Below are 27,169 nucleotides of genomic sequence, written 5' to 3' on the forward strand. Positions count from 1 at the left end.
ACACTCTTTCATTATCCTGAATTTATCTAAAACACGAAATCCTGTCCACCCATCATCCTTTTACTCACTGTTGTCCTTTGGCTCATGGCTCAGTAATGTCTCTGTTTCAAAGGTCTCATCCTTGTTTACGGTTCATTCCATGGTTTTGCCCTGTCTCTGCAATCTCCAGTCCAAACACTACTCCAATCCCTGCAACTGTCCGACTCTAGCCTCTTGCACATCTCCAATTCTAATCGTTCTACCAACAGTGACTACACCTTCAGCTGCCTGGAGTTCACTCCAAATTTCTATTTCTCTTCCACTTGGAGATACTGCATTAACTCTAAACTCTTTGCAGGGTCACCTGAACTAATGTTCTCCTTAGGAGGTCCAGTGACCGGTTTTCCTAATGCCCCTGTGAAGTATTCTACAATGTTTTAACATGTTAAAACAATATAAGCTATTGCCACATCTACAGGTTAAATAGTACCAAATAAGTATTGATGAATGTAATAGTTATTGTGTTAATAATCAAGGCCCAGGAGAAACTAGAGCCATTAACCAGTTAAAATTCAGTTGGACGTCTCTCTTGCTGTATTTAAAAACAACCCCTGGTGAGTTCAGAATTCTTTTATTATGGTGTAACAATGTACACAGGAATATAAACAGTTTTGCTAGAAAACCAAGCATATACAGCACCTCAGTATGAATAAAACACAAATGCCCTGATAATTTATTCATATATTCTTAATAGCACCTTTAATTTATTGTTAGAATAGATTGTTGCTGAATGTGAGATGTTTAGTCTCATTCTGTGAGAATCCTGCCCTTTCTCCCTGCAGTGCCTGTTGACTCGATAAGCAGCAGATTCTCCTGATTCAGACCATTAAAACTGAGCTCTGATGTACATGCCCCACCAGCAACTTGGTAATCTGTTCACTATTAAATCATGGGGCATTGTCGGGAGGAGGAGCAGTCAGATCTTTGTCGTAAAAAACCTCCAACACACAACCAGTTGTGAGGTGTAAGCCAAGCTGGAACTCTCTTTGAATACAGATCATGTCAAGCACACAATTGGCATCTTCTAACTCTTCCAGGACTAGGCCAATTCTTTAGTTCAAGTGTTTGTTGCATAGTTCATGAAAATTCAGTGAAAACTTAAAAAAAGGAGAGGGTCAAATGTAACTTTTTTTTATAAAGCAGCCCTTTGGAATAGTCTCCTGCTGTAAGAGGGATTTCTGTTCAGCCCTCTGACTCCACCTTGCCCGATTTTCCCTGAATTACAGAGCGAGCTCCCAGTGAAATTCCTTCCTCCAGTGGGGAGACCAACACTGCAGTGTCTTAACAGCAGTTAAAGGGGCAGTACCACTCAAAGATGCTCAGTGGTCATTCAGCAGCTTCTCAGACTGAGATTGCAGGAGACCTGGAGTTCAGGAAAGGCACTTCTCTCAATCCAATGGATGAGTATCGGGGTGGCCTTTCACACTAAATAGCCCTGGGTGAACCACTCCATCTGCCAGGCAATCCCAGGAAATGGTAATTGGAGCAGATGGGAGCAGCGTGGGCCTGAGGGCAGATGTACCTCCATTCCAGTCAGAACTTGCACGGTAAAAGATCCTGGTGGGAGGTGAGGAGTTTGTGGTAGGTCATTTTAGGCCAACGTTCACCACAATCCAAGTGGAATGAGGCAGGCGTTGGAATATCCAATCTAGTGTCTAGATTCTTTGCTCCAAACATTCATGTGTGTTTCTTCAAAACATAGGCTCAAGTTTGAATTTGGGCTCTGAACCAAATGCTGCCCTCTGAGTGGTGGAGATTTCCCAACCTTGGATCTCCTCCAAGCTCACTTTCAACTGTTCTCCAGAAGTTGTCCTTTTCTCCTTGTCATTGTTTACAACAGTGGTGCCCCCTCTCTAGTTAAATTACATAAATGGCGGCCTGACAGTGTGAGATAATTAAAGCAAAAGGTCACACAGATATCCCATGCTGACTTGGGGCCATCTTGAATACTGAGGTGGCAGGCAAGTAAAATTATTAGTGTTTAGAATTTAAAAATCTATTGGTTGCAGTTAAACAGAAGAAAGTCGATTTTTCAAAAAGCCTAAAACATGACCTAATACGGTTGTTGTCATGGTAACTAATTGGATTAATAAATAATAGTCAACTGCTTTTAAGCTGCTTTAAATACTGAACTGACCATGGCGCGTTATAGCCTTAAAGATTGAAAGTCAAGAGATATCAAAGCAGGTTGTCATGGAGACAGCGGTAGTTTCCCAGTGCTGGACCATCCCCGATTTCTCACTCCATTTTATTTTCATTGTTCTGTTTATACAGGAGAGAAATACATGTCAGCATATTTGCTCCCATCGGGTCACGGAGGCTTGGCTGTCCATTCTCTGACTCTGACTGTTTTCAGATTGTCTCTGTCATTCGTCACTGTGTTAATGCCTCCTGAAAGGCAGGTGGTGACTAATCCAAAGGATAACCAGTTGCCTTTTTATGGAGTGATGCAAACACGAACAAAGAGAGTACGAGCCCACAAGGCAAGGTCTCCATGGCTGTAGGAGGGCCAACACTGTATTGGACCTAAAGACTTTACAGATGTTTGACACAGTTATTGTGTCTTTTTAGTTTTGGGATGGGAGCAGGGCAGTGGTGAGTTTGATATGTGAGAAACAGATTAACAGAGTCAGTTGAGCTTGAACATTGCAGAATTGAATGACTTAAACCAAGATGCGGTAAGGTGGTGGCAGCAGGTAAAAATCTTTAGTGCTTGGCAAATGAGGACCTTGCGTAATGTTGAGGACCTTGATGGGGGTGCTGGAGGAGGTTACTTTAGTTTCAGCATAGAGGGTTGCACAGAGAGATTGAGATATGTTCAAAGGCCCAAGAAATATGGATATAAAACCTCCTTCTATTCTTCCTTTTTAAGAGCATAAGTAAAACAGCAGCTTACCCTCCCCCCCAACCTTCCCTGCGACTATTGCCAATCTTTGAGATCAATTCCCATATCCAAAAATGAATCAATCACAGCCTTAAGTATCCTCCACCTGAAAGGGGGCTGCTTCATTGTTCAGAATGCCAAAGATTCACAATCTTCTAGGTGAAGAAATCTTCCTCATCTCAGTCTTAAATCACTGATCTCTTTTCCTGACACTATGTCCAGTCATAGTGCTAAAGTTTCCAACCAGGGCGAATACACTCTCAGAACCTACTGTCTCAATAAACTCACCTCGTGTTCCTCTAACCTCAACATAGGTCAGTTCTCTTATCCCAGGAGTACTCCAATGAACCAAATTCCCTTGAATGCCAACATTTAAAAGTTTCTCACCATTTAACAAAAAAAATTCTGATGTTCTGTTCTCCCTACACCAGTGAACAACCTCGCATTACACTTCATTGGCCTTCTTATCCCCTTTGTGTTCTCACACCTTACTGTCCCACTTGGCTCTGTGTCATCAGATACCTTACTTGTGGTGCCTTTATTGAAGTCATTAATTCAGATTGTAAATAGCTGAGCTGCAAGGACATTACCGCCCAGGCAGTAACATCCTGCTAGTTTGAAAACTCCCCAGTGATCCCATCTTTCTGATCCCTGTATGTTCACCAATCCTCTTATCCATATATTACCTCCACTGTCACAATGCTTTAGCTCATGTAATAACCTTTTCTGAGGCACTTTATCAAATCCTTTTTTTGGAAATCCACACCAGATGCCATATGGCAGAAGCTTTGATTTTTAACTACTTTGCAATGTAGTAAGTTTGTTCTTTTGATAAGACTTTATTCAATGTGTCCTGTTGTGGTTCTGGCCAAGCTATGTAACCTCCAACTAGATGAACAGGACAATGATTAATGGTTAAGTCCCAGTTTTTCTGAATCCAGTTAAGTGAAGCCAGGATGGGTATCAGCTGAAATTGGCCAGTGATGTGGAGGCAACACAGACTGACTGATGCTTAAGATGATCTAAGCTTTGTTGAGATCGACGAAGCAGACTGTAATGGAAGTGTATACCTAGGACACATTCTCTCATCACTGTCCCATTCCATTCAGCTCACCAATGTCCATCCTGATGTCTCCACAATGGTTGGCACATATTATTTACACTGTGGTGGGGCACACTGAGTTCCTTAATCTTTAGTATCTCCTCCTGAAGTCCTGCATCGTGGGCACATTGTAGTAAATGAGAAGCAACAAAGTCAGATTACAAATGCCCACTTTGTTTTGAAAGACACTGTGGCCAACACACCATGCCAGCTATGATGTGATAGGAGGTCTGATGGCTAACATCCATGGTCACTTCCTTTCCTGCTTTGGAACCAGGATTAATAGGCATCATCTCGCCAAACTCTGGGTTGTAATCTCTATTAATCTTGCCTTCCTGGGATTTGGTTTATAAAAATAAAATATGTATATACATATATATATATATATATATATATAAAAAGTTCATGAAAAATGGTTTCGATACCCACAGAGTTGGAGTTTGTTTACCGTTCAGGAATTCGGACCGGCATTTCCTGACGAGGGGAATGGTTTTGAATTTCTTGCTCATTTCTTAGTCTTTGAGCCCAACAGGAGGCTGGATCCTAAAATCCATCAGCCTTTCCCTTCTTAATAAAATATCACTGGGCAGAATAATAGCATAGGCCCGTGGCCATTCCTCTGAATTTGAGATTTTACCATATAATGGTTTTGCTTTCAGCAGTCTTTCTGAAAGGTTTGACAGGCAGGTGGGGGTGGGGGGGGGGGGGTGGGGTGGGGTGGGGTGGGGAGGGTGGGGGAGTGGGGTGGGGAGGGTGGGTGGGTGGGGAGGGTGGGGGTGGGGGGGGTGGGAAGGTGTACTGTCCAAAAGCAGTCTCGTTGGCACTGGTCAGAATGATATCCGCCTCACTCAGATGACTATGATCTTGATGATTTGTCTGATGCCACGTTGCCGTGGGATTCAGGTTGCAGGTGATGTGGTGGCTTGGGAGGTCCTCCTGGAACCAGACAGAGTACAAAATAAGGTATGACCAATAGTTCACCCCGTGTCTGTGGACTCACTCACCTGACATCTGCCCATGGTATCATTCTGAACGGGGCACAGTGCTGAACTATAGCAACCAGAAAGTCACAGGCTTAATCTTCAGCCTCTACTTAAGTAGAAAGTAAGAACTTGCATTTACATCGCACCTCTCATTGACCTTGAGACATCCCAAAGTGTCTTATAACCAGTTAAGTAGTTTTGAAGTGTTGTCATGGTTGCAACCAAACTAGAGTAGCTAATTCACACACAGGAAGCTCTTAAAACAGCAAAGGCAGAGATCTGTGATTAGATAATGGTGATAATTTAAACTATTAAATAGTGTCCACAACACTGGGAAGAGTTACCCTGTTTCTCTTCAAATGGTATTGAAGGATCTTTTGCAATCAGCTGAGACAGTGGATGTCCCCTTGCTGCCAAGTTTAATGTTTTATCTGAAAGATGGCAACTTAGACAGTGCAGTAGTCCCTCGGTACAACACTTGGAAGTGTTAGTGTGGATTTTGTAGCAAGTCTCTGGAGTGGGACTTGAATTCACAGTGTTTGGATCCAGAGGCAGGATTGAGGCTAGGAACCAGTGAGTTAGAGGCTAATGCCTAGTTAGTTTACAGTATGAGGAGCACACTGAACAGTTCTATTTTCAGTGAATGAGAATAGAGTTCCACACTTTGATCACTATAAAGAGATGCTGCTGGGCAGTGTGATGGCATTAGATAACTTGATGCTGCTCATTGATTAGGCTAAACGATGAAGAACAACATAGTGCTGGCACTCATACAGCTGCTTAGTCACAAAATAGATACATTGCAGAAAAAAACCCTTTGATTACTCATCATGTTTGGAGTGATTCTGGGAAGAGAAGTTAGTGAATCAATTATTTTTTCACCCCAAGAGAAAGTAGCGAAAGGATTGGGTGGGACACCGAGGTGAAATTCAGACGCATTCGAGGGACAATTGGAGCTAGGGTCAAAGTACTTATTCGCAGAAAGGTCAGGAAGATTCCGAAACTCTTTTCCCACAAAAATCTATCACAGAGTTGGGTGAAAATTTCAAAACCATGGTTGATTGTTTTTTTGTGAGGCAAGGGAATGAAAGGCTATGGAACCAAGGGTGGTGGGCGGAGTTAGACAATAGACAATAGGTGCAGGAGTAGGCCATTCAGCCCTTCGGGCCTGCACCGCCATTCAACATGATCATGGCTGATCATTCCTAATCAGTATCCTGTTCCTGCCTTATCTCCATAACCCTTGATTCCACTATTTTTGAGAGCTCTATCCAACTCTTTCTTAAATGAATCCAGAGACTGGGCCTCCACAGCCTCTGGGACAGAGCATTCCACACATCCACCACTCTCTGAGTGAAGAAGTTTCTCCTCATCTCTGTCCTAAATGGTCTACTCCGTATTTTTAAGCTATGTCCGCTGGTTCGGCACTCACCCATCAGCAGAAACATGTTTCCTGCTGCCAGAGTGTCCAATCCTTTCATAATCTTATACGTCTCAATCAGATCCCCTCTCAGTCTTCTAAACTCAAGGGTATACAAGGCCAGTCGCTTAAGTCTTTCAGTGTAAGGTAATCCCGCCATTCCAGGAGTTGACCTCGTGAACCTACGCTGCACTCCCTCAATAGCCAGAATGTCTTTCCTCAAATTTGGAGACCAGAACTGCACGCAGTACTCCAGGTATGGTCTCACCAGGGTCCTGTACAGCTGCAGAAGCACCTCTTTGCTTCTATACTCAATTCCTCTTATGAAGGGCAGCATGCTATTAGCCTTCTTCACTATCTGCTGTACCTGCATGCTTGCCTTCATTGACTGGTGTACAAGAACACCCAGATCTCTCTGTACTGCCCCTTTACCTAAATTGATTCCATTGAGGTTGTAATCTGCCTTCCTGTTCTTGCCACCAAAGTGGACAACCATACATTTATCCACATTAAACTGCATCTGCCATGCATCTGCCCACTCACCTAACTTGTCCAGGTCACCCTGTAATCTCCTAACATCCTCATCACATTTCACCCTGCCACCCAGCTTTGTATCATCAGCAAATTTGCTAATGTTATTGCTGATACCATCTTCTATATCATTAACATATATTGTAAATAGCTGCGGTCCCAGCACGGATCCCTGCAGTACCCCAATGGTCACTGCCTGCCATTCTGAAATGGAGCCGTTTATCACTACCCTTTGTTTCCTATCAGCCAACCAATTTTCAATCCAATCTAGTACTTTGCCCCCAATACCATGCGCCCTAATTTTACTCACTAACCTCCTGTGTGGGACTTTATCAAAAGCTTTCTGAAAGTCCAGGTACACTACATCTACTGGATCTCCCTCATCCATCTTCAGAGTTACATCCTCAAAAAATTCAAGAAGATTAGTCAAGCATGATTTCCCCTTCATAAATCCATGCTGACTCTGTCCTATCCTGTTACTACTATCCAGATGTGCCGTAATTTCATCCTTTATAATAGACTCCAGCATCTTTCCCACCACTGAGGTCAGACTAACTGGTCTATAATTTCCTGCTTTCTCTCTCCCACCTTTCTTAAAAAGTGGTATAACATTAGCCACCCTCCAATCCTCAGGAACCGACCCTGAATCTATTGAACTCTGGAAAATAATCACCAACGCATCCACGATTTCCCGAGCCACCTCTTTCAGTACCCTGGGATGCAGACCATCAGGCCCCGGAGACTTATCAACCTTCAGACCTAACAGTCTCTCCAACAACAAATCCTGGCAAATATAAATTCCCTTAAGTTCAGGTCCTTCAGCCACTGTTACCTCAGGGAGATTGCTTGTGTCTTCTCCAGTGAACACAGATCTGAAGTACCCATTTAATTCCTCTGCCATTTCCAACACAATCTAACTAAACCCTGGCTGAAGGGGATGAACAACCCATTCCTGTTCCTGGGATGGAGATGAATTCCTGTACCAGGCAGAGAGGTGGATTAAATCCAGCCCAGTCTGAAAGTGGTTCCTCCTCAGATAAAATTAAAGATTCTGTCTGGTCCCAGATTAGTTCCTGCTTCTTTGTCTCAGCCAGCAGACAAATAATGAAGGAAAGGACTTAGCTTTAGAATGAGAGGAAACATTTTTACCTTCTTCACAGGTAGGCCCAGTCCAACCATACAAGCAGGTGCAGTGTCCGTTCCGGGAGTCACAGCGAGCATTATTGGAACATCTGCAGTTCAAAGAGCAGCTGGGGCCATAACGATTAGTTTGACAATCTGAGGAGAATTAGGAATGAATTACTCGTTAACTACAATCTGTGTTACGGTTGTCAGTTGTGTTTGTCCAGAGGTTTCATTACACGACTTGCCTCACACATTCCAGTCATTAGTCAGCCTCCCCTTGTGACTTAGTACCTTTCTATGCCAATCAGAAAACAAAACAAAATGTCATCACCCAACTGGATGATGCTTGACTTAACCAAATAACTATTTTCTTATTTTCAATATTTTTATAACTAGTAAAGAAAAAACATTCAAGGAAAATGACAAAAAAAAAACCTTTTCTGTGATTTTTCTCCAGGGTGCACACAGCAGTGTCCTCGAGATTGAGTTTCAAGTTTCAGACAGCTGTCCAACCTTGAGTCTTTGCTTAAGGCTCAACCTCTTCAACCATTTTTCTCTCTCCCTCACGCACACACACTGTCTTACCCGCGAAGGTTTGGGATTTTACTCATTAGTGTTCAGGAGAATGAGAGGATTCTTAAGGGGCTTGAGAGAGTTGGGAAGATGGTTTCCCTCGTGGGAGAGTCTAGGACCTGACAGTATAGTCTCTGAATAAAGGGGCACCAATTTGAAACTGAAATGAGAAGTAATGTCTTTTCTCAGAGTGAGGGTCTTTGGACGACCTTGTCACAGAGAGCTGTGGGAGAAGAGTCCTTGTTATATTTTAAGGTTGTGATAGATTCTTGATTAATCAGGAAATCAACTGCTATGGGGAAAATGCAGGAAATGGATGTGAGGAATGTTGGATCAGCCATGATCCTATTGATAGTGGGGAAGGCATGAGGGGCTGAATGACTGTTCCTATTTCTTGTTGTCTTACAGATCTGTCCAGTGTTAAGCGTTTTTTTTTGTAAAGAATCCTGATTGTACGACACCAGCACTTACCTTTTCATGAGACCTTACACATTGGTGAAGAAAGATTGCAGAAACTGCAGCTACATCTTCTGCAGAAGAGCTTGCTGAAGGGAGATTTTTGCTTTGAATTCTGAAGAATTTTAACAGAGCAAAGACTATGTCCTCAGAGCAGTCAGTGAGGACCTATTAAAAATGGTCAAGGGGATTAAAGAGTGATTATACAGAGTGCTGAGCCTGGAATGCTTTGACACAGAGTCCTGCACAGTACTTACCAACATCACACCTCCTACCGGTTTTCCCTGGCGGACAGAGGCATTTTCCTGTAGTTGCTTCACAAGGTGCACCTCCCTCGCAGTCACACTTCTGCTGACATTGCTCCCCGTACTGCCCTTCCTCACATTCTACAGCAACCCGGGGAGAAAGAAAATAACAGTCCAATTCACTTCAGTGCAGGCAATGGTGTTCATGAATAGTCCCAGTCCCCCCTACTGTTCCATAGCCCTTGTGGGCAGGAAACCACCTTGGCACAGGCAACATCAATCCAATTAAGGCGATCGATGTGAATCTTACGCTTTACGTTTGCTTCTTGTGTGTCTCAGGTTGCTCAGATAGGCTGATCATGAAGGCTTAACTCATTGTCAGTGAACTACTGGCATTAAGAGCAGCCCTCTGCAAAGCTCCAGGTCCACAAAAAAGCGGAGTGTTTAGGACAGTATTGTCCACGTAGTTTCTCAGGCCTGTTCACGAATGGTCATAGTGGATACCGAACCAGAGGACACAGCTTAAAAATAAGGGGTAGGCATTTAGGACAGAGATGAGGAGAAACTTCTTCACCCAGAGAGTGGTGGCTGTGTGGAATGCTCTGCCCCAGAGGGCAGTAGAGGCCCAGTCTCTGGATTCATTTAAGAAAGAATTGGATAGAGCTCTCTCAAGGATAGTGGAATCAAGGGTTATGGAGATAAGGCAGGAACAGGATACTGATTGAGGATGATCAGCCATGATCATAATGAATGGTGGTGCAGGCTTGAAGGGCAGAATGGCTTACTCCTGCACCTATTGTCTATTGATGTCTGCAGGAGCTGAACAGCCTGCTCTCAGGCCTGGTAATTTGGAGGGCTAGCAGGGCTGGTGGGGGTGCAGACATTAGTGCTGCCATAAACTGTACAGAATGTTTTATTAGAATGGTTACCTTTCTCACAGTAGTCTCCATGGTAACCAGCCGAACACAGGCATTGGCCAGTTACAGGGTGACAGGCTGCTTTGTTTCTGCAGTCACACAAATGCTGACAGTTTGGTCCATGAAATCCAAGGGGGCACGCTGTAAAAATAAACCAACATTCCAAACAGCTCCAAAAACATAAAGCAAAATATTGCAAGCCAAGCAAATGTTGTGCCTGTAGTGTGTCTCAACCACCACCTGTCTCTCTGAGTGCATGAGGCCACCAATCATAGACTTGATTTGGAGATGCCGGTGTTGGACTGGGGTGTACAAAGTTAAAAATCACACAACACCAGGTTATAGTCCAACAGGTTTAATTGGAAGCACTAGCTTTCGGAGCGTCGCTCCTTCATCAGGTGGTTGTGGAGAACGATTGTCAGGCACAGAATTTATAGCAAAGGTTTACAGTGTGATGTAACTGAAATTATACATTGAAAAATACCTTGATTGTCTGCTGAGTTTTTCATCTGTTCGAATGCAATGGTACCATGAAAGTAGTGAAACTATCATGGTATTCGAACAGATGAAAGACTCAACCGACAATCAAGGTATTTTTCAATGTATAATTTCAGTTACATCACACTGTAAACCTTTGCTATAAATTCTGTGCCTGACAATTGTTTACTCCACAACTCCCTGATGAAGGAGCAGCGCTCCGAAAGCTAGTGCTTCCAATTAAACCTGTTGAATCATAGACATGCTTCAGAAAATAATGCAGGTGATTCATTTGGCAATCTTCTGGCTACAGAAGGCAAGGAAACGGTGATCTCGAGTGGGTCAGCCATGGTTCACAGTTCAGCCTCCACAACCTTGGTTCAAGCCCATTCCAGAGACTTGACACAAAATCCAGGCTGATACAACATGTTCAGAACAAAGAACAAAGAAAATTTACAGTCCAGGAACAGGCCCTTCAGCCCTCCAAGCCTGAGCTGATCCAAATGTACTGTCTAAACCTGTCAGTCAATTCCTAAGCATCTGTATCCCTCTGCTCCCACTTACTCATGCATCTGTCCAGACACATCTTAAATGAATCTACCGTGCCTACCTCTACCACCTCTGCTGGCAACACGTTTCAAATGCCCACCACCCTCTGTGTGAAGTACTTGCCGTGTGTAGCCCCCTTAAACTTTCCACCTCTCACCTTGAAAGCATGACTTCTCGTTATTAAATCCTTCACCCTGGGGAAAAACTTGTCTCTATCCACCCTGTCTATACCCTTCATGATTTTGTAAACCTCAATCAGGTCCCCCCTCAATCTCCTTTTTTCTAGTGAAAATAAAACTAACCTACTCAACCTCTCTTCATAGCTAGCACCTTCCATACCAGGCAACATCCTCGTAAACCTTCTCTGCACCCTCCCCAAAGCGTCAACATTCTTTTGGTAATGTGGCACCCAGAACTGTACACAGTATTCTAAATGCAGCCGAACCAATGTCTTGTACAATTTTAACATGACTTGCCAGCTCTTATACTCAATACCCCGTCCGATGAAGGCAAGCATACTATATGCCTTCTTGACCACTCTGTCCACCTGTGCAGCAACCTTCAGGGCACAATGGACCTGCACTCCCAGATCTCTCAGCCCATCAGAACTGAAGAAGTACTGCAATATTTTCAGGAAGAGACATTAAACTAAAGCTCTCTCACGTGGATGTAAAAGAACTATTATAAGAAGAATATGTGGAAGCCTTACTGGTATCCTGTTCGGTTTCTGCATCAGAAACTGTGTCATTCCTTACCATTATGGCTGTATTCCCAGCATCAGCATGGCATACAGATCTTAGTCCTCAAAATAAAAGTGTTTTAAAAATTCCTTAGTTCAATTTCTAGACATTTTGGTTCACACAAGAAATGCCAAATTTAAGTAACAAATTGTCATCATTGAGCTGAAAGTTAATGAGTAAATCGTCCGCGAATGTAAAACCCAGCAGCAGGTGGCGATATTGTACAATGAATGTAATGTTACACCCTGATATGACGGAGGTTATCATAACTGAGGCCACTCAAACTGTCAGTCAGCAATGGTCAAGGCCACATTCAGGATCTAATCTAACTCTTGTTCAACTTTTCCCGATTGCAAAACTTCTAAGCTCTTGCAGTATCGGGAATTATTCCAATCCCCCTTTAACATGGAGTTCCCATTCTACATGCTACCCATGCCACAGAATCATCCAGCACTGGAGGCCATTCAACCCACTGTGCCAGTACCGGCTCATGACGTGTTTGAATACTTTATGAGCATATCCTCAGACATGAGTCCCACCATGATATCCCTTCATTTGATAATCGCCCTTCCACCGCTCACATCCATTTCAAGCAAAATGAAACAAGGAACTGTGGACGTTAGCAATCTGAAAAAAAAACACAGAAAATGCTGCAAAAGCATTTGGCAGTGTCTGTGGAGAAGGTAACAGAGTTAACACTTCGGGTCCAGGACCAGACCAGGTGGGTTTCTCCAGCAATTTCAGTACAAGTGTTAAATGATTTGAATTGGAGGTGCTGGTATTGAACTGGGGTATAAAAAGTTAACAGTCAAACAACACCAGGTTATAGTCCACAAATTTATTTGGAAGCACTAGCTTTCGAAGCACTGCTCCTCACAACCACTTGATGAAGTGGGTCATGTCTTTTTGTGGCTAGTTGATGTTCATGTGTCTTGATGGCTAATTCTCTGCCTGTTTGTCCAATGTAGTGTTTGTTATGGTTCTTACAAGGTATTTTGTAAATGACATTAGTTTTGCTTGTTGTCTGTATGGGGTCTTTCAAGTTCAGTAGCTGCTGTTTTAGTGGGTTGGTGGGTTTGTGGGCTACCATGATGCCAAAGGGTTTGAGTAATCTGGCAGTCATTTCCGAGATGTCTTTGATGTAGGGTAGAGTGGCTAGGGTTTCTTGATGTGTTTTATCTGCTTGTTTGGGTATTTTGTTGAGAAATTGGCAGACTGTGCCCATTGGGTACCTGTCCTTTTTGAATGTACTGTATAGGTGATATTCCTCTGCTCTGCATAGTTCCTCTGTGCTGCAGTGTGTGGTGGCTCATTGAAGTAATGTTCTCATGTAGTTTCATTTGTGGGTGTTGGGGTGATTGATTCTGAAGTTCAGTATTTGGTCTGTATGTGTTGTTTTCCTGTAGTTTGAAGTTCCCCATTGGCTGTTCTCTCTACTGCAACATCTGGGAATGGCAGTTTGTTGTTGTTTTCCTCCTCTTTAGTACATTTTATGCCAGTCAGGGTATTATTGATAGTCTTGAAAGTTTTCCTCTAATTTGTTTCATTTAGTGATGACAAAGGTATCATCCACATAGCGGACCCAAAGTCTGGGTTGGATAGTTGGCAGAGCTGTTTGTTTGGGTCTCTGTATTACTGCCTCTGCTACGAACCCTGATATCGGAGATCCCATGGGTGTTCCATTGGTTTGTCTGTGGTTTTGTTGTTGAAGGTGAAGTGGGTGGTAAGGCATAGGTCCACTACCTTGACGGTACTGTCCTTGCTGATGAAGTTGGTGTTGGTGTATGTGTCTTTGGGTCTTCCAATAGTATAGTCAGTGTTTCCTTGGCCAGCTTGATATTGATGGATGTGAACAGGGCTGTTACATCAAAGGAGACCATTATTTCATCCTCTTCTATTTTGGTGTCTTTGATGGTGTACAGGAATTCTTGGGTGGAGTGGATGGAGTGGTGAGAGTCTTCTACTGAGTGTTTTAATCTTTGCTTTAGCTCCTTGTCTAATCTGTAAGTTGGTGTTCCAGGTAGCGAGACTATGGGTCTGAGGGGGGGCTCCTGGTTTGTGAATTTTGGGTAATCTGTGGGAGCGTGGTGTGTTGGATCCGTCTGGTTTCATTTTTTGGAAGTCGGTCTTATTTATTTCTTCAGATTTCTGAAGTTTTTTGAGTACAGATGTGATTCAGTTTTCTAGTTGTCGGTCGGTTGGGTATAACCTGGTGTTGTGTGATTTTTAACTTAAATTATTTGGTTTCCGACCCGACCTTCCTTTTGTGGGCCCTATTCTTGAATCCTTAAAAGAGTTCACTAAATCCTTCTTACTATTCCCGCAGTCCACTTTCACTCCAATTGCATGCAGAACATTAAAACCTATAAATGCAAGTCTTTTCACAGAACATCCCTCAAGTTCCTGCTCAGCCTAACCATATCATATTCATTCACCACTCTACTCCCAAACACAATCTACACCATGACCAATATTCATCTTCCTCTCTTCAACTTAGCATATGGAGTCCCTTCACACTCTTTCCTAACTTGCTTCCACTCTCAGGATTTTTCCAACTGGCCTTTTCTTCAAGAGCCGTCCCCAAGCTCAAATTGAATTAGATACTCAAGTGGGAAAGTAGGCCCGATGGACTCGTTTAACAATTTTATACAGTTATGGATATAGTAATTATTTTTTAAAAACATTATTCGCAGAATGAGGGTATCACTGGTTAGACAGCATTTATTGCCCATCCCTAATTGCCTAGAGGGCAATTAAGAGTCAACCACATTGCTGTGGGTCTGTAGCCAAGACCAGGTAAGGAGAGCAGTTTCCTTCCCTTAAGGACATTAGTGAACCAGATGGTTTTTTCCAACAATCAACAATAGATTTGTGGTCATCATTAGCCTCTTAGTTTCAGATTTTTTTATTGAATTCAAATTCTACCATCTCCCATGGCAGGATTGTAACCCGGGTACCCAGAACATTATCTGGGTCTCTGGATTGACAGTCCAGTGACAATACCGTTCGGCCATCACCTCCCGGCCAATGGTGGTAATGTGCTGGTAAGGTTATTGATCTAGTACTGAAAATGTGTTGCTGGAAAAGCACAGCAGGTCAGGCAGCATCCAAGGAGCAGGAGAATCGACGTTTCGGGCATGAGCCCTTCTTCAGGAATCCTGAAGAAGGGCTCATGCCCGAAACGTCGATTCTCCAGCTCCTTGGATGCTGCCTGACCTGCTGCGCTTTTCCAGCAACACATTATCAGCTCTGATCTCCAGCATCTGCAGCCCTCACTTTCTCCTATTGATCTAGTAATCTCACCAGGGTGGTTAAAGAATTTGAATTCTGTTCTTGGAAATCAAAATGTTGGTGTCTGTGAAATTGACTCAGAAGCTGTAAGGTTATCGTAAACTGATTCACTCAGATCCCTTCATGGAGGGCAACCTGCTGACGCGATTTAGTTTGTCCAATACATGTCATAGAATACACAACGATGTGGTCGATTATTAACTGACCTCAGAAATAGTCATGGAAAACTACTCAATTGTGACAAAGCATCGGCAGTGCTTAAGAAGGACGATGCCATTTTCTGCATTGGAGAGATGTTCAGTAAATGCTGGTCTTGCCGGGGATGCTCAGAAACCCAAGAAGAAATAATAAAAAGTAATTTCTGCCTTTAGGATCCCTACTACCCACAAATGTCCAGTGTCCTCTTAAAAGGTGTTGGGCCACCTGGTTGAAGTTATACAGGACAATGTTGAGGCCTCTTCTGGAGTAGTGTATCCAGTTCTGGTCGCCCTGTTATACGATAGATATGATTCAGCTGGAGAGGGTTCAGCAAAGAATTACCAGGATGTTGTCGGGAATGGACGATTTGAGCTTTAAGAAGAGGCTGGATAAGTTGGGACTTTTTTTTTCACTGGAGGGTAGGAAGCTGAGGGATGACGTTATAGAGGTTTATAAAATCATGAGGGGTATATAAAAGGTGAATGGCAGGCGTCTCTTCCCTAGGGTGGGATTTCAAGCCGAGGAGGCATATTTTTAAGGTGAGAGCAGAAAGATTTTAAAAAGACATGAGGGACACAGGGAGTGCTTCGTGTGTAGAATGAACTTCCAGAGGAAGTGGTGGATGCGGGTACAGTTACAATGTTTAAAAGACATTTGAATAAGTACATAAATAAGAAATGTTTGGAAGGATATGGGTTAAATGTAGGCAGGTGGGACTAGTTTAAGTTGGGATTATAGCAGCACGGACTAGTTGGACCAAAGGATCTGTTTTCATGCTGTATGACTCTATGAGTCTATAAAAGATTCCTACTAACTCACCATGCTCACAGTTGTTCCCGTAGTACCCTCTGGCACACTGGCAGTATCCGGTTACCCGATTACAGGTGCCATTATTTTGGCATGCACAGTCCAGCTGGCAGTTTGCACCAAATTTCCCAAGGGGACACTCTGGAAAAGATAAAACCAAACTGGGAATGCTGTTTCTGTGAACTCTGCCTCAATCAGAATCATCAACACGAGTTACAATAACAGTAATCAAAATACTGCTGATACTAGAAATCTTCAATTAAAATGTAAAGTTCTGGGAAGTCTCATCTGCGCAGAGAAAAACAGACAATATTTCAGGTCAATAACCTGTAGTCAGAACTGGGAAGATTTAGAGATGTAACAACTTATAAGCATATGCAGAGAGTCAAGCCATTTTTATTTTTTTGGATTGTAGACTTAGAAATGGGAAAAAAATACTTCTTTTAAACCAAGGGACTGTGAAAGAAGATGTCGCAAGTTTTAAAAGAATGAGTTACTGGAACTTACTGTGCGTTGTATGCTCAATGTTGGCTTATACAAGCAGTGGGGGAGAATGCTGGACAGGCTCTGGAGGTGTGTGTCCAGGACCAGTTTTTGTCCAGTCACTGATTTTGATTGGATTTTCAACATGACCAGTTGTATGTGCAGGCAGGAGTACTTAGCACAGGAACAATTTCTGGATTGGCTCATGGGCAAGTGGTTTAGTGTTTGGAGAAAACAGCAGGAATATCCAGCCTGTGAATCAGAAAACACCTCTCTCTCATCCTGTCGTGAGTGGAGAAGTAAAATAAAGTCTTGAGCAACTAGCTAATCTCTCTATCTCTGCAAATTCCTTTCTTGAAAGTAAAAACAGAAGACCACTTTCAGAAAATAGCCTTAGGATCCCTACTACCCACAATGTCCAATGTCCTCTAAAAAGGTGGTCATGTTGAAGTTTCCCAGGACAATGTTGAGGCCTCTTCTGGAGTACTGTATCCAGTTCTGGTCGCCCTGTTATAGGAAGGATATTATTAAGCTGGAGAGGGTTCAGAAAAGATTTACCAGGATGTTGCTGGGAAAGGACGATTTGAGCTATAAGAAGAAGCTGGATAAGCTGGGGACTTGAAAATACAAATCTTCAAGTGGAGGATAAAAGGTTGAGAATCATTATGTCTATAACCCTGTCGCCTCATCAAAAAGTCAAAAGCAAATGGAAGGAATTCAAGGAAAACACCTCATCAATGCCCACTGTCCAGATTGGTGTCAGACATCAATATCACTGATATTTCTTTGTTTGTTCTCAACCCTTAATATTTGTGTTTTGTCTATTTTTGTGTGTCTGTTTCTAAGAGAATGGATTTTTAAAGGCCCTTTGTTTAAGTTATAGATAGTTAAATAGTAATCTGTCCTTCTTTTCTGTCATCGGTCAAAAGCATTTTGAATAAATAACTGCTTACTTGTAATGTACAGAATGTGATGAGTGTTTTCTGTTAATTGGAGTTCATCAGTCAGATACACTGGGGATTTTGGATAGTTTGAATAAATCCTTTCACACTTGTATGACTCCAGCAGTAATGGGCCTTGATTTCCAGTGCACCATGCCAAAGAGTTGTGGCAGGAGTCAGGCAATGGGCTCAAAAACAACAATGACAAGAAATGTCACAGGACAACAACTCATAATAGTTAAAATAATTGCACACTTTACCTAGTTTGTCTTTCTGCTACATTTTTCATCCTGTTTTCTCTCTATCTTTCTCATTGTCTTTGCCTCTGTTTCTATCTACATGGGAACACAGGAACAGGTATAGGCCATTCAACCCATCGAGCCTGTTCTGCCATCCAATAAGATCATGGCTGAACTATGGCCTACCTCTGCATACCTGCCTTTGTCCTGTATTCCTTAATTCCTTTGCTTAACAAAAATGTATCTATCGCAGATTTAAAATTAACAACTAATCTAGCATCCACTGCCATTTGTGGAAGAGAGTTCCAAATATTTACTGCTCATTGTCTGCAGGTGCTTCTCAATATCCCTGCTGAACAGCGTAGCCCTAATACTCTGTCAGTGGCTCCCTCGTTCTCCCTTTGTCTTATCCATGTCTCAATGTTTTCTGCTTTGTTTTATTATAATTTATCAAGTTAAGATGTCAGCCTTGGCTATTGGTAACATTCTCACCTGAGTCAAAAGTTCGTAAGCTCAAGCGCTACTCAAGAAACTTAAGCAAATAATTTAGGTGGATGCTCCAATAGCGTACTGAGGGAGTGCTGCAGTGTCAGGAGTGCTGCAATGTCGGGAGTGCTGCAGTGTCAGAGAGGCTGTGCTCTGCAGGAGAAAGTGAGGACTGCAGATGCTGGAGATCAGAGTCGAGAGTGTGTGGTGTTGGATGATGGGCTCCTGCCCGAAATGTCGATTCTTCTGCTCCTCGGATGCTGCATGAACTGCTGTGCTTTTCCAGCACTACACACTCTTGTGCTGTGCTCTGTACCTCAGCCTCAAGGGATTGAATAGTCTACCTCTGTACCTGTCTTCCAATGCTTAAGTTGATCTTTCTAAAAATTCTGTCTCTTATTCTGTGAATTTTCTTGATCTTCTCCTACTCCGTATTAATTTATTGGAGGTAAAAGCCATTCCTTGTGAATTTTAAGCTTCTGGTGAATGTACGATGTGCTCACCTTGTCCACATAGGGCCCCAGTCCAGCCTAGACCACAGGAACACGAACCGTCAACTGGGTTGCACAATCCTCCATTCTTGCACGTACAGATATATTGGCATCCCTGACCGAACCTGCCTTTAGGACACACTGAATATACAAAATAGTGGTTACCTACCAAACACATTTCAATATCAACGTGCGACAAAGAGAATGAGATTAGAGCTAAGAACCTTAAGGTCTGGTGAGGACAGACAAAATGTGGATGTCACAATATATTTGTTCCACAGGTAATATAGGCTGGTGATCATCTCCTACAATTCTTCCATCAGATCATTTGTCAAGAAATGCTGTTAGACCTTTCTCAGACCATTAATTATCTTTGCTTTGAATCACAGAATGAAAGAACTGTTACAGTGTAGATGAAAACCATTCAGCCCATCATGTCTGTACCAGTTCTATTACTGAGTGCAAATCTCCTGCCTTTTTCCCTATTTCTATCCAACTAACCATCCAATGCCCTCTGTGGAATCTGTGAACCAATAGGACATCCTACTTCCATCAAAAACATATTACCAAGGAGGCCTCACAAATGACTGAAACCAGGGACAGAGATTCACACGCATGCATGCGGACTTCATGAGTAGTTTTGCTGATGTTGTAACACACATGCAAAACTTTACTTTAAATCTTGGGTTTGAAAACTCTGAAGTCCAGCCCCATCCAGCTCCGATACTAAACTAGATTGTTGTTTCCCTGTTGAAATTACCTGCCCTCCTAAGACAGGTTGCCAGATATCATGACAGCGAGTAGCAAGGGCCCATCACTCAGACTCGGGACAATATGTTACTCACCATGTTGGCACTGGGAACCAATCCTGCCTGCTGGACAGATACATCTTCCAGTCACGTGGTCACACTTTGCACCTTCACCACAGGAACAGGCTGCAGAGCAATCCATCCCGTAGTATCCAGTGGGACAGGCTGGGGGTAAAAGGAGACGTAGTGTTAACCCAAGGTCACTGGTCTTCTCCGAAACCAGAGCAGACAGAATCAAGCAAATTCAGAGCATAGACAGAGACCATTCAACGACTGTTTTCATGCTCACTTTCTGCAATAGATATCTACATAATCCCATTCCTCTATTGCTTCTTCACATAATTTAAGATCATTACTTTTTCAAATATTTATCTCCAAGACATGATGTGGATTTTGTTTTCACCTGCAGGCACAGAGGATGGATTTTATTTTATTGATAATGTTTTAAAGTCTTCTGTCCCAATTCAGTTGAGGGTTGGACATAATGCACTCGACCCCAGCCCTCTAATGTAGATCCACACCCTTCAATAACTGAGTCCTCCTCATGTTGCTGTTCACTTACTCTGATTACAGTCAGCTCCGACATACCCAGGTGGACAGATACATGTCCCAGTCACTGTTTCGCACAGGCCTCTGTTCAAACATTGACACAGCTGGGCGCAGTTGGATCCGTACCTCCCATCTGGACATCCTTTTAGGGGATTAGAGAAGAAACAGAACATCACAAGTTAATCAGAGACCTGTCCACCCTGCCAGGGAATCACTTATTCACCTTTCATGGGCTTTTCTCCACAGCCCATTGTGGCTGTACTAGCTCTTAGAGCTTTATTCGTTAGTTCCATTCCATCCTGCCCATTCTTCATAACCCTCAATATTTTTCCTTTTCAAATATTTACCCAATTTCCTTATGAGGATTATTATTGAATCAGTTTCCATCACCCTTTTGCATCTTGCGGCACCTTGCTGTCAGCCAATTGGCTGCCACATCCCTACATTAAAACAATGACTACATGTCAGGCAAAGTCCTTGATATGGCAGTCAAGCATTTAGGGGGATTCTGAGGATATGTAATGTGCTATAAGAATACAAGTTCTTTCCTTTTCATTGCTGCTCAGATCAACAGTTAGGGGATTGAATGCAAGGCCATGCAACTGATATCACATAAGGAAGCACAGCTATCTACTGAGCCACTCAAAGGATTCAGTCAGTCTTGCTTTACAGTTTATCTTGACTGCTGCCTAAGGTGCAGTGACTACCTGTGGATCATACAGGTCAATCAAGTTAAGCAAAACTCACTCAGGTTGCAGTTGTCTCCATGGTAACCAAGTGCACAGATGCATTCTCCACTCACTGGGTGGCACTGTTGGTTTTGAGCTGAACACTGGCACACCTGGTTACAGTTCTGTCCATAAGTACCCGGGAGGCAGGCTAATGAAAGAGACAACAGATAAAATGTGTGAAAGGTTAACTGGAAAGACAAGCAAAAAAAGAGAAAAAATGATAGGTAGAAATCTGCAAGAAGACTGATAAAGCTATGTAGTCAATGCTATTTGACTCTATATGAGCACTTGAAATATCATAACATTCAAGGATGTGGGATACGTGCAGGAAATTGTAATTAAAATGCCTTTAATGGTAGTTATGTTAGTGAAGACTCAGTGAGCCAAAGGGCCTTTTCTGCACTGTATGCCTCTATGACTCCTTCTGGAAAGGCACAGCTGGTGAGTCAGCATCTGAGTCAGATATTGCAGGTCAGCAATTTGGATTGGGCTTTCAATCAGCAATTTACAGCATCCATACACTTGTTGTTCCAGCAGGTATGCTCCAACTGCCGCTGTGTCACTCTGGCGTTATCATAACCCTTTCATCCCCAAGTCTTTATTGACCAAGCTTTTGGTCATTTCTCCTTATGCCTGGCTGTAAAATTTTGTCTGGAGAAAGTGAGGACTGCAGATGCTGGAGAGTCAGAGTCAAAAAGTGTGACACTGGAAAAGCACGCTCTTCGGATGCTGCCAGATCTGCTGTGCTTTTCCAGCGCCATACTTTTCGACTGTAAAATCTTGTCGAATACTCCTGTGATGTTTTATAACGAATAAATGGAATATGCATGTTGGGTTTTCCCCGAATCAGAAGTTTATGGGTTCAAGCCCTGCTCCAGGACCTAATGATGTATCGGTGTACTGTCGAAGATGCTGTGTTTCGGCTAAGTGTCTCTGCCTGCAGGAGCAGATACTCTGTGTACCACAACACCATTGGAAGATAAGCAGAGGGTTGCTGGTATTTTGTTTTACACTATTTCCTTAATGAACATCATCAAAAGCAAATTAAGTGGTTATTCATCTCATCATTGCTTGTGGGATCTTGCTGTGTGTATCTGCTTCTTACATAACAGTCATTGTACCTCTTGGTAATTTGAGGTAAACTGATTAAGGGCATCTTCAGAGACTTAATCAATACCAGCCTCTCGTTTACTCGTAATGGAACCAATTATATTTTGATGTAGTGTCAAAGGAAGAATAATGCTTCAACTGATGCTTTTCTTTGAGACATGAGTCAGTTTTAAATCAGGTTTTCCACAATTTTATTCCTGATGATTATTATGAGTGTGATGAAGACAAATGTCATGAAGTACTTACTCTGTTCACACCCATTGCCTGTAAATCCTGGAGGGCAGCCACATTCACCTGTCACATGGTTGCAGGGGGTGTTGGGGGAACAGTTACACCGCTGCACACAATCGTCACCATAGTAGCCAGGCCAACAAGCTAGAGGAGAAGGCGAAATGAGGATTAACATCAGCTACAAGACTAATAGGAGGTTGTTGAGTTGAGTACATGGATAATGGACAAACTCAGTTATTTGGGCGAAAGACCAAGTCAAGATTAGGTTGGCAAATTATCTGGCAGCAAGTCCCATATAATTTCATATTAATTAGACAGTCCATTGCGCCAAAATCACAGGGTATCCAGAACCAGGAACAGTAATAACTAATCATTAGCCTAATAGGCTTGGGCTTTTCTTAAAATACAAGGAAAGTAAGATTGAGGCAACCTGAAAAAAACTACTATCTGCCTTTAAGTGATTTCAGTCAGTGACAGTAATGGAACTAAAGAATAGAACTATAATTCAACCTAGCTGTGTTCCTGGAGTAGCTTGGTGGACTAACCCTTAACTCTGTGGCCATCCGATAGTCATGGTTCACCTTATTCACAATGCGATTTCCCAGAGTGCAGTTTGGTCGCAATGAGGTTGTGATGGCAAGAACAGATGGACCATCACTGGAAAGATGTGAGGTGAGGCCAATTTCCTGGACCATTAATACACGGTTCATTGTAAAGTGTGTTTGGTGTGGATCATGCTTCCAAGGTTTGCATTTGTCTCAATAAAGGACACCCTTGTAATTCAGGAATGAAATCCCATGATTCCCATTAACACATATGAACAGGGGAAAGATGTTAAAGTGTTTGTTTCCTTGTGAGTTCTTGTTGCAAACTATACCTTCAAGAATTTTCAGTGAAAAGTCTGTAATAAGCATTGATCAGAAAAAGAATATATCAACCACCTGTGGACTAATTTTACGTCTGGTGCCACTTGTAGATCTTTCCTGGATAATGTCGCTTCTGGTTATTATTCCTCCTGCAAATAAATATTACTCAGTAGCTTTAACCTGTCAACATCAATCAGACAGGAAGTTGTTTCCAAATTTTGGAGGTGACAGTGGAAGTCATTATGATGTACTCCAGAAAGCGTTTGACTCCAATTAGGGGAGAATTGTTAATTGGAGAATCCTAATTTGTGCACAGCTGTGAACAAGGCCAGAGGTTTGAGTTATTGGGGATTCAGTCTGATTTTGGGAGCTGCCATTTAAATGGGAGCATCACCTGAAGTGCTGGTGATGATGAAAGCTCAGCTGTTATAGTAAGGATTTCTATGGATATGAGGTCCTAGAAAAGCATCATAAGAGGAAGATGTAACAATGGCACATTCCTGATTATAATCTTCAAAGAACAAAGAACAAGGAAAGTTTACAGCCAAGAACAGGCCCTTCGGCCCTCCAAGCCTGAGCCGATTCAAATATACTGTCTAAACCTGCCACCCAATTCCTAAGCATCTGTATCGCTCTGCTCCCCACATACTCATGCATCTGTCCAGGCGCATCTTAAATGAATCTACTGTGCCTGCCTCTACCACCTCTGCTGGCAACGCATTTCAGACACCCACCATCCTCTGTGTAAAGTACTTGCCATGTGTATCCCCCATAAACTTTCCACCTCTCAGCTTGAAAGTGTGACCTCTCATTATTGAATCCTTCACCCTGGGAAAAAACTTGTCTCTATCCACCCTGTCTATAGCCTTCATGATTTTGTAAACCTCAATCAGGTCCCCCCTCAATCTCCTTTTTTATAATGAAAATAAACCTAATCTACTCAACCTCTCTTCATAGCTAGCACGTTCCATACCAGGCAACATCCTTGTAAATCTTCTCTGCACCCTCTCCAAAGCGTCCACATCGTTTTGGTAATGTGGCACCCAGAACTGTACACAGTATTCTAAATGCAGCCGAACCAATGTCTTGTACAATTTTGACATGACTTGCCAGCTCTTATACTCAATACCCCAAGAACATGTGAAATTGGTGAACAGAAAACAGACATGGAAATCAAGAATCCTATCCAATGTTTGTCATACCCTTGACCAAACATCCCACGAAAAGACTATTAAATGGTCCACACTTTTACAATAAGCTCATCAGACCAATCAAATCCAGGTCTACCCTATTCTCATAGTTGTAATTTTCCAAAATTCTCTAGATTCCCAGAAGGTCTTATCAGATTGGAAAATATGAAAACTAATTCCACTATTCTTGAAAGGAGGAAAATAGTAAACTTCAAGCCAGTTAGTCTAACATTTAGTACAGGCAAAATGATAAAATCAGTTTTAGAGGGATTATAACAGGGCACTTAGAGAATAATGCAATCGGCAGCATCAATGTGATTTTGTGAAAGAGAAACTATGTTTGATGAATTTATTAGAATTAAGGAAGTAATAAGCATTACAGACAAAGAGGAACCTGCAGGTGTAATATATTTAAATTTCCGAAGGGCATTTGATAAGGTGCCATAATGGAGTTATGACACAGGAAAAGAACTCATGGTACGCAGAGTAACATATTAGCATGGACAGAGGATTGGTTAGCCAATTGGTTACTTGGAAGCAGACAATAGACCTAATTAGACAAAAATGGGTACAGCAGATACTGGAGATTAGAGTCAAGATTGAAGTGGTGGTGGAAAAACGCAGCAGGTCAGGCAGCATCCGAGGAGCAGGAAAATCGACGTTTCGGGCAAAAGCCCTTCATCAGGAAAGTAGGCCATTGTTTGAATTGGCAAAGTGCAACAGAGATCAGTGCTGGGATCTCAACTATTTACAACTTATGTCACTGACTTAGTTCAGAGGAGAAAATGTACAGTTGTTAAATTTACTCATGGCACGAAGACAGATAGGAGACTAAGTTGTGAAGAGGGCAGAAGGTAATTGTAAAAGTACGTAGATAGGATAGGGTGGGATAAATTGTTAGATACAGCAGTTTATAGGATTAAAAAGGGAGCCAAAGGTTATAGTAGGTCAAGTACTGGCCACAATCAGTTTGTACATTTGTACTAGGACCTAAAATGGAGAAGGAATGTTAAAATCAAGGTTATGAGACTGAATTATGAAATTCTGGACATGATTTTTACATTGATCAATTCACTGACCTTTCTCGCATCGTCTCCCTCTCCATCCCCTGGTGCACTGGCAGTTTCCTGTCACATGGTGACATGATGCTCCATGCTCACAGTTGCAATATTCCTCACAGAACTCTCCATAAGTACCCGTGGGACAAGCTGTCATACAGGGAAACAGGTAGGGGCTGGTGTCAGACAGGAGTCCCAACAATAAACAGGCAAAACTGCAATTTGCAGGTCAAATTGAGTTCTGTGGTAATTTATTCACTGTCCCCACGACCGAGAAAGCTTGCCAGGTCACAAGCAAATCAGCTTAAGAGCTGACTATAAAGCTTCTCATTCTATTGCAAACTTAAACAATAGAGTCCCACCTTGCCATAAGATGGCCTCTGTTGCCAGTAACTGGGTTAAAAATCACACAATGCCAGATTTATTTGGAAGTACTAGCTTTCGGAGCGCTGCTCCTCCATCAGGTGGCTGTGGAACAGGATCATAAGACATATATTCTGTATCTTATGATCCTGTTCCACAGCTACCTGATGAAGGAGCAGCACTCTGAAAGCTAGTACTTTCAAATAAACCTGTTGGACTATAACCTGGTGTTGTGTGATTTTTAACTTTGTCCATCCCAGACCAACACTGGCTCCTCCACATCATAACCAGTAACTGAGGCAGTGGTGAGTTGAGATTCTTAAATAACTGCGCACTGACCGCTTAAAAGTGTTTATTGCTAGTAAGTCAAGAAAGTCTTTAATGGACTTTCCTACCCATCCTTCTTCATGAGGTGGCAAGGAGGTGAATATTTCTTCAATTCCAAAAATAGGGAGGAGATACAGAGCACAAAACCGACAAGAGAGGAAGGTTTAGGAACATCTACAACTCATACTAATTGAGAGATGAGCTTAATCGTAATTTTAACTTTTAGTTCTGGTTTAACTTTTTAAAATGACACCAACATTGATTGAGGTATTTTTCAATAATTAATCATTCTGACTTAATCAAGAGAATGAGGAATTAAATTATATTCTTGTTGCCTGTGATTAGTTGCAAACACTTTCTGTGAGGGAACAATACTACATCGCCCCAGTCAAATGACAAGATTAGATTCCCTACAGTGTGGAAACAGGCCCTTTGGCCCACCAAGCCCACACTGACCCTCCGAAGAGCAACCCACCCAGATCCATTCCCCTACACTTACCCCTGCACCTAACACTACAGGCAATTTAGCATGGCCAATTCACCTAACCTGCACATCTTTGGATTGTGGGAGGAAACCGGAGTACCCGGAGGAAACCCACGCAGACACAGGGAGAATGTGCAAACTCAACACAGACAGTCATGATTTTATAATTCGTATGAAACTTAGGCTAACTCATGCTTTGAGGCAAAATCCTTTCACTCATATACACACCTATGTTTTAAAATTGTTTAGTTTTGTAACTGCCAGTCGGCAGCTTCTAAAATAAAATTGCCTGCTGACTAAAACAAAGTTGATTCCTTGTTTTTTCTCTTTTTTTTTCCAACATTCTCTGTGATTGGTTGACCAGCAGCAGTCCTCCTTTGATTGACCAATTTAACTCCCAATCAGCTATCAATCCTTGAGCATAAAAAATCTTGGCGTCCAATCATCTACAGTTACTTAAAGCAGTAATTAGCC

The 27,169-nt window shown here is 42.5% G+C and overlaps 1 protein-coding gene across 3 annotated transcripts in view; it reads right to left on the reverse strand.

The window, feature by feature from the left end:
* Positions 1–4,796: 4,796 nt before the first annotated feature.
* Positions 4,797–27,169, reverse strand: part of LOC122540385 (uncharacterized) — a 435,023-nt gene continuing 412,650 nt past the window's right edge. For all 3 annotated transcript variants that reach the window (XM_087980369.1, XM_043676046.2, XM_087980370.1), the window contains 11 exons: positions 25,543–25,671; positions 22,423–22,551; positions 21,083–21,214; positions 20,349–20,477; positions 19,823–19,951; positions 18,990–19,118; positions 16,350–16,478; positions 10,288–10,416; positions 9,371–9,499; positions 8,109–8,237; positions 4,797–4,961 (listed from right to left, as the gene is read on the reverse strand). In XM_087980369.1, coding sequence (XP_087836495.1) covers positions 4,882–4,961; positions 8,109–8,237; positions 9,371–9,499; positions 10,288–10,416; positions 16,350–16,478; positions 18,990–19,118; positions 19,823–19,951; positions 20,349–20,477; positions 21,083–21,214; positions 22,423–22,551; positions 25,543–25,671 — 1,373 coding nt within the window. In that variant the 3' untranslated portion in view covers positions 4,797–4,881. The remainder of the gene's footprint in view (positions 4,962–8,108; positions 8,238–9,370; positions 9,500–10,287; positions 10,417–16,349; positions 16,479–18,989; positions 19,119–19,822; positions 19,952–20,348; positions 20,478–21,082; positions 21,215–22,422; positions 22,552–25,542; positions 25,672–27,169) is intronic.

The sequence above is a fragment of the Chiloscyllium plagiosum genome, unplaced genomic scaffold, assembly GCF_037043375.1.
Source record: "Chiloscyllium plagiosum isolate Xiang-an unplaced genomic scaffold, Cpla_swu_hap1 HiC_scaffold_37, whole genome shotgun sequence".
NCBI lineage: Eukaryota > Metazoa > Chordata > Chondrichthyes > Orectolobiformes > Hemiscylliidae > Chiloscyllium > Chiloscyllium plagiosum.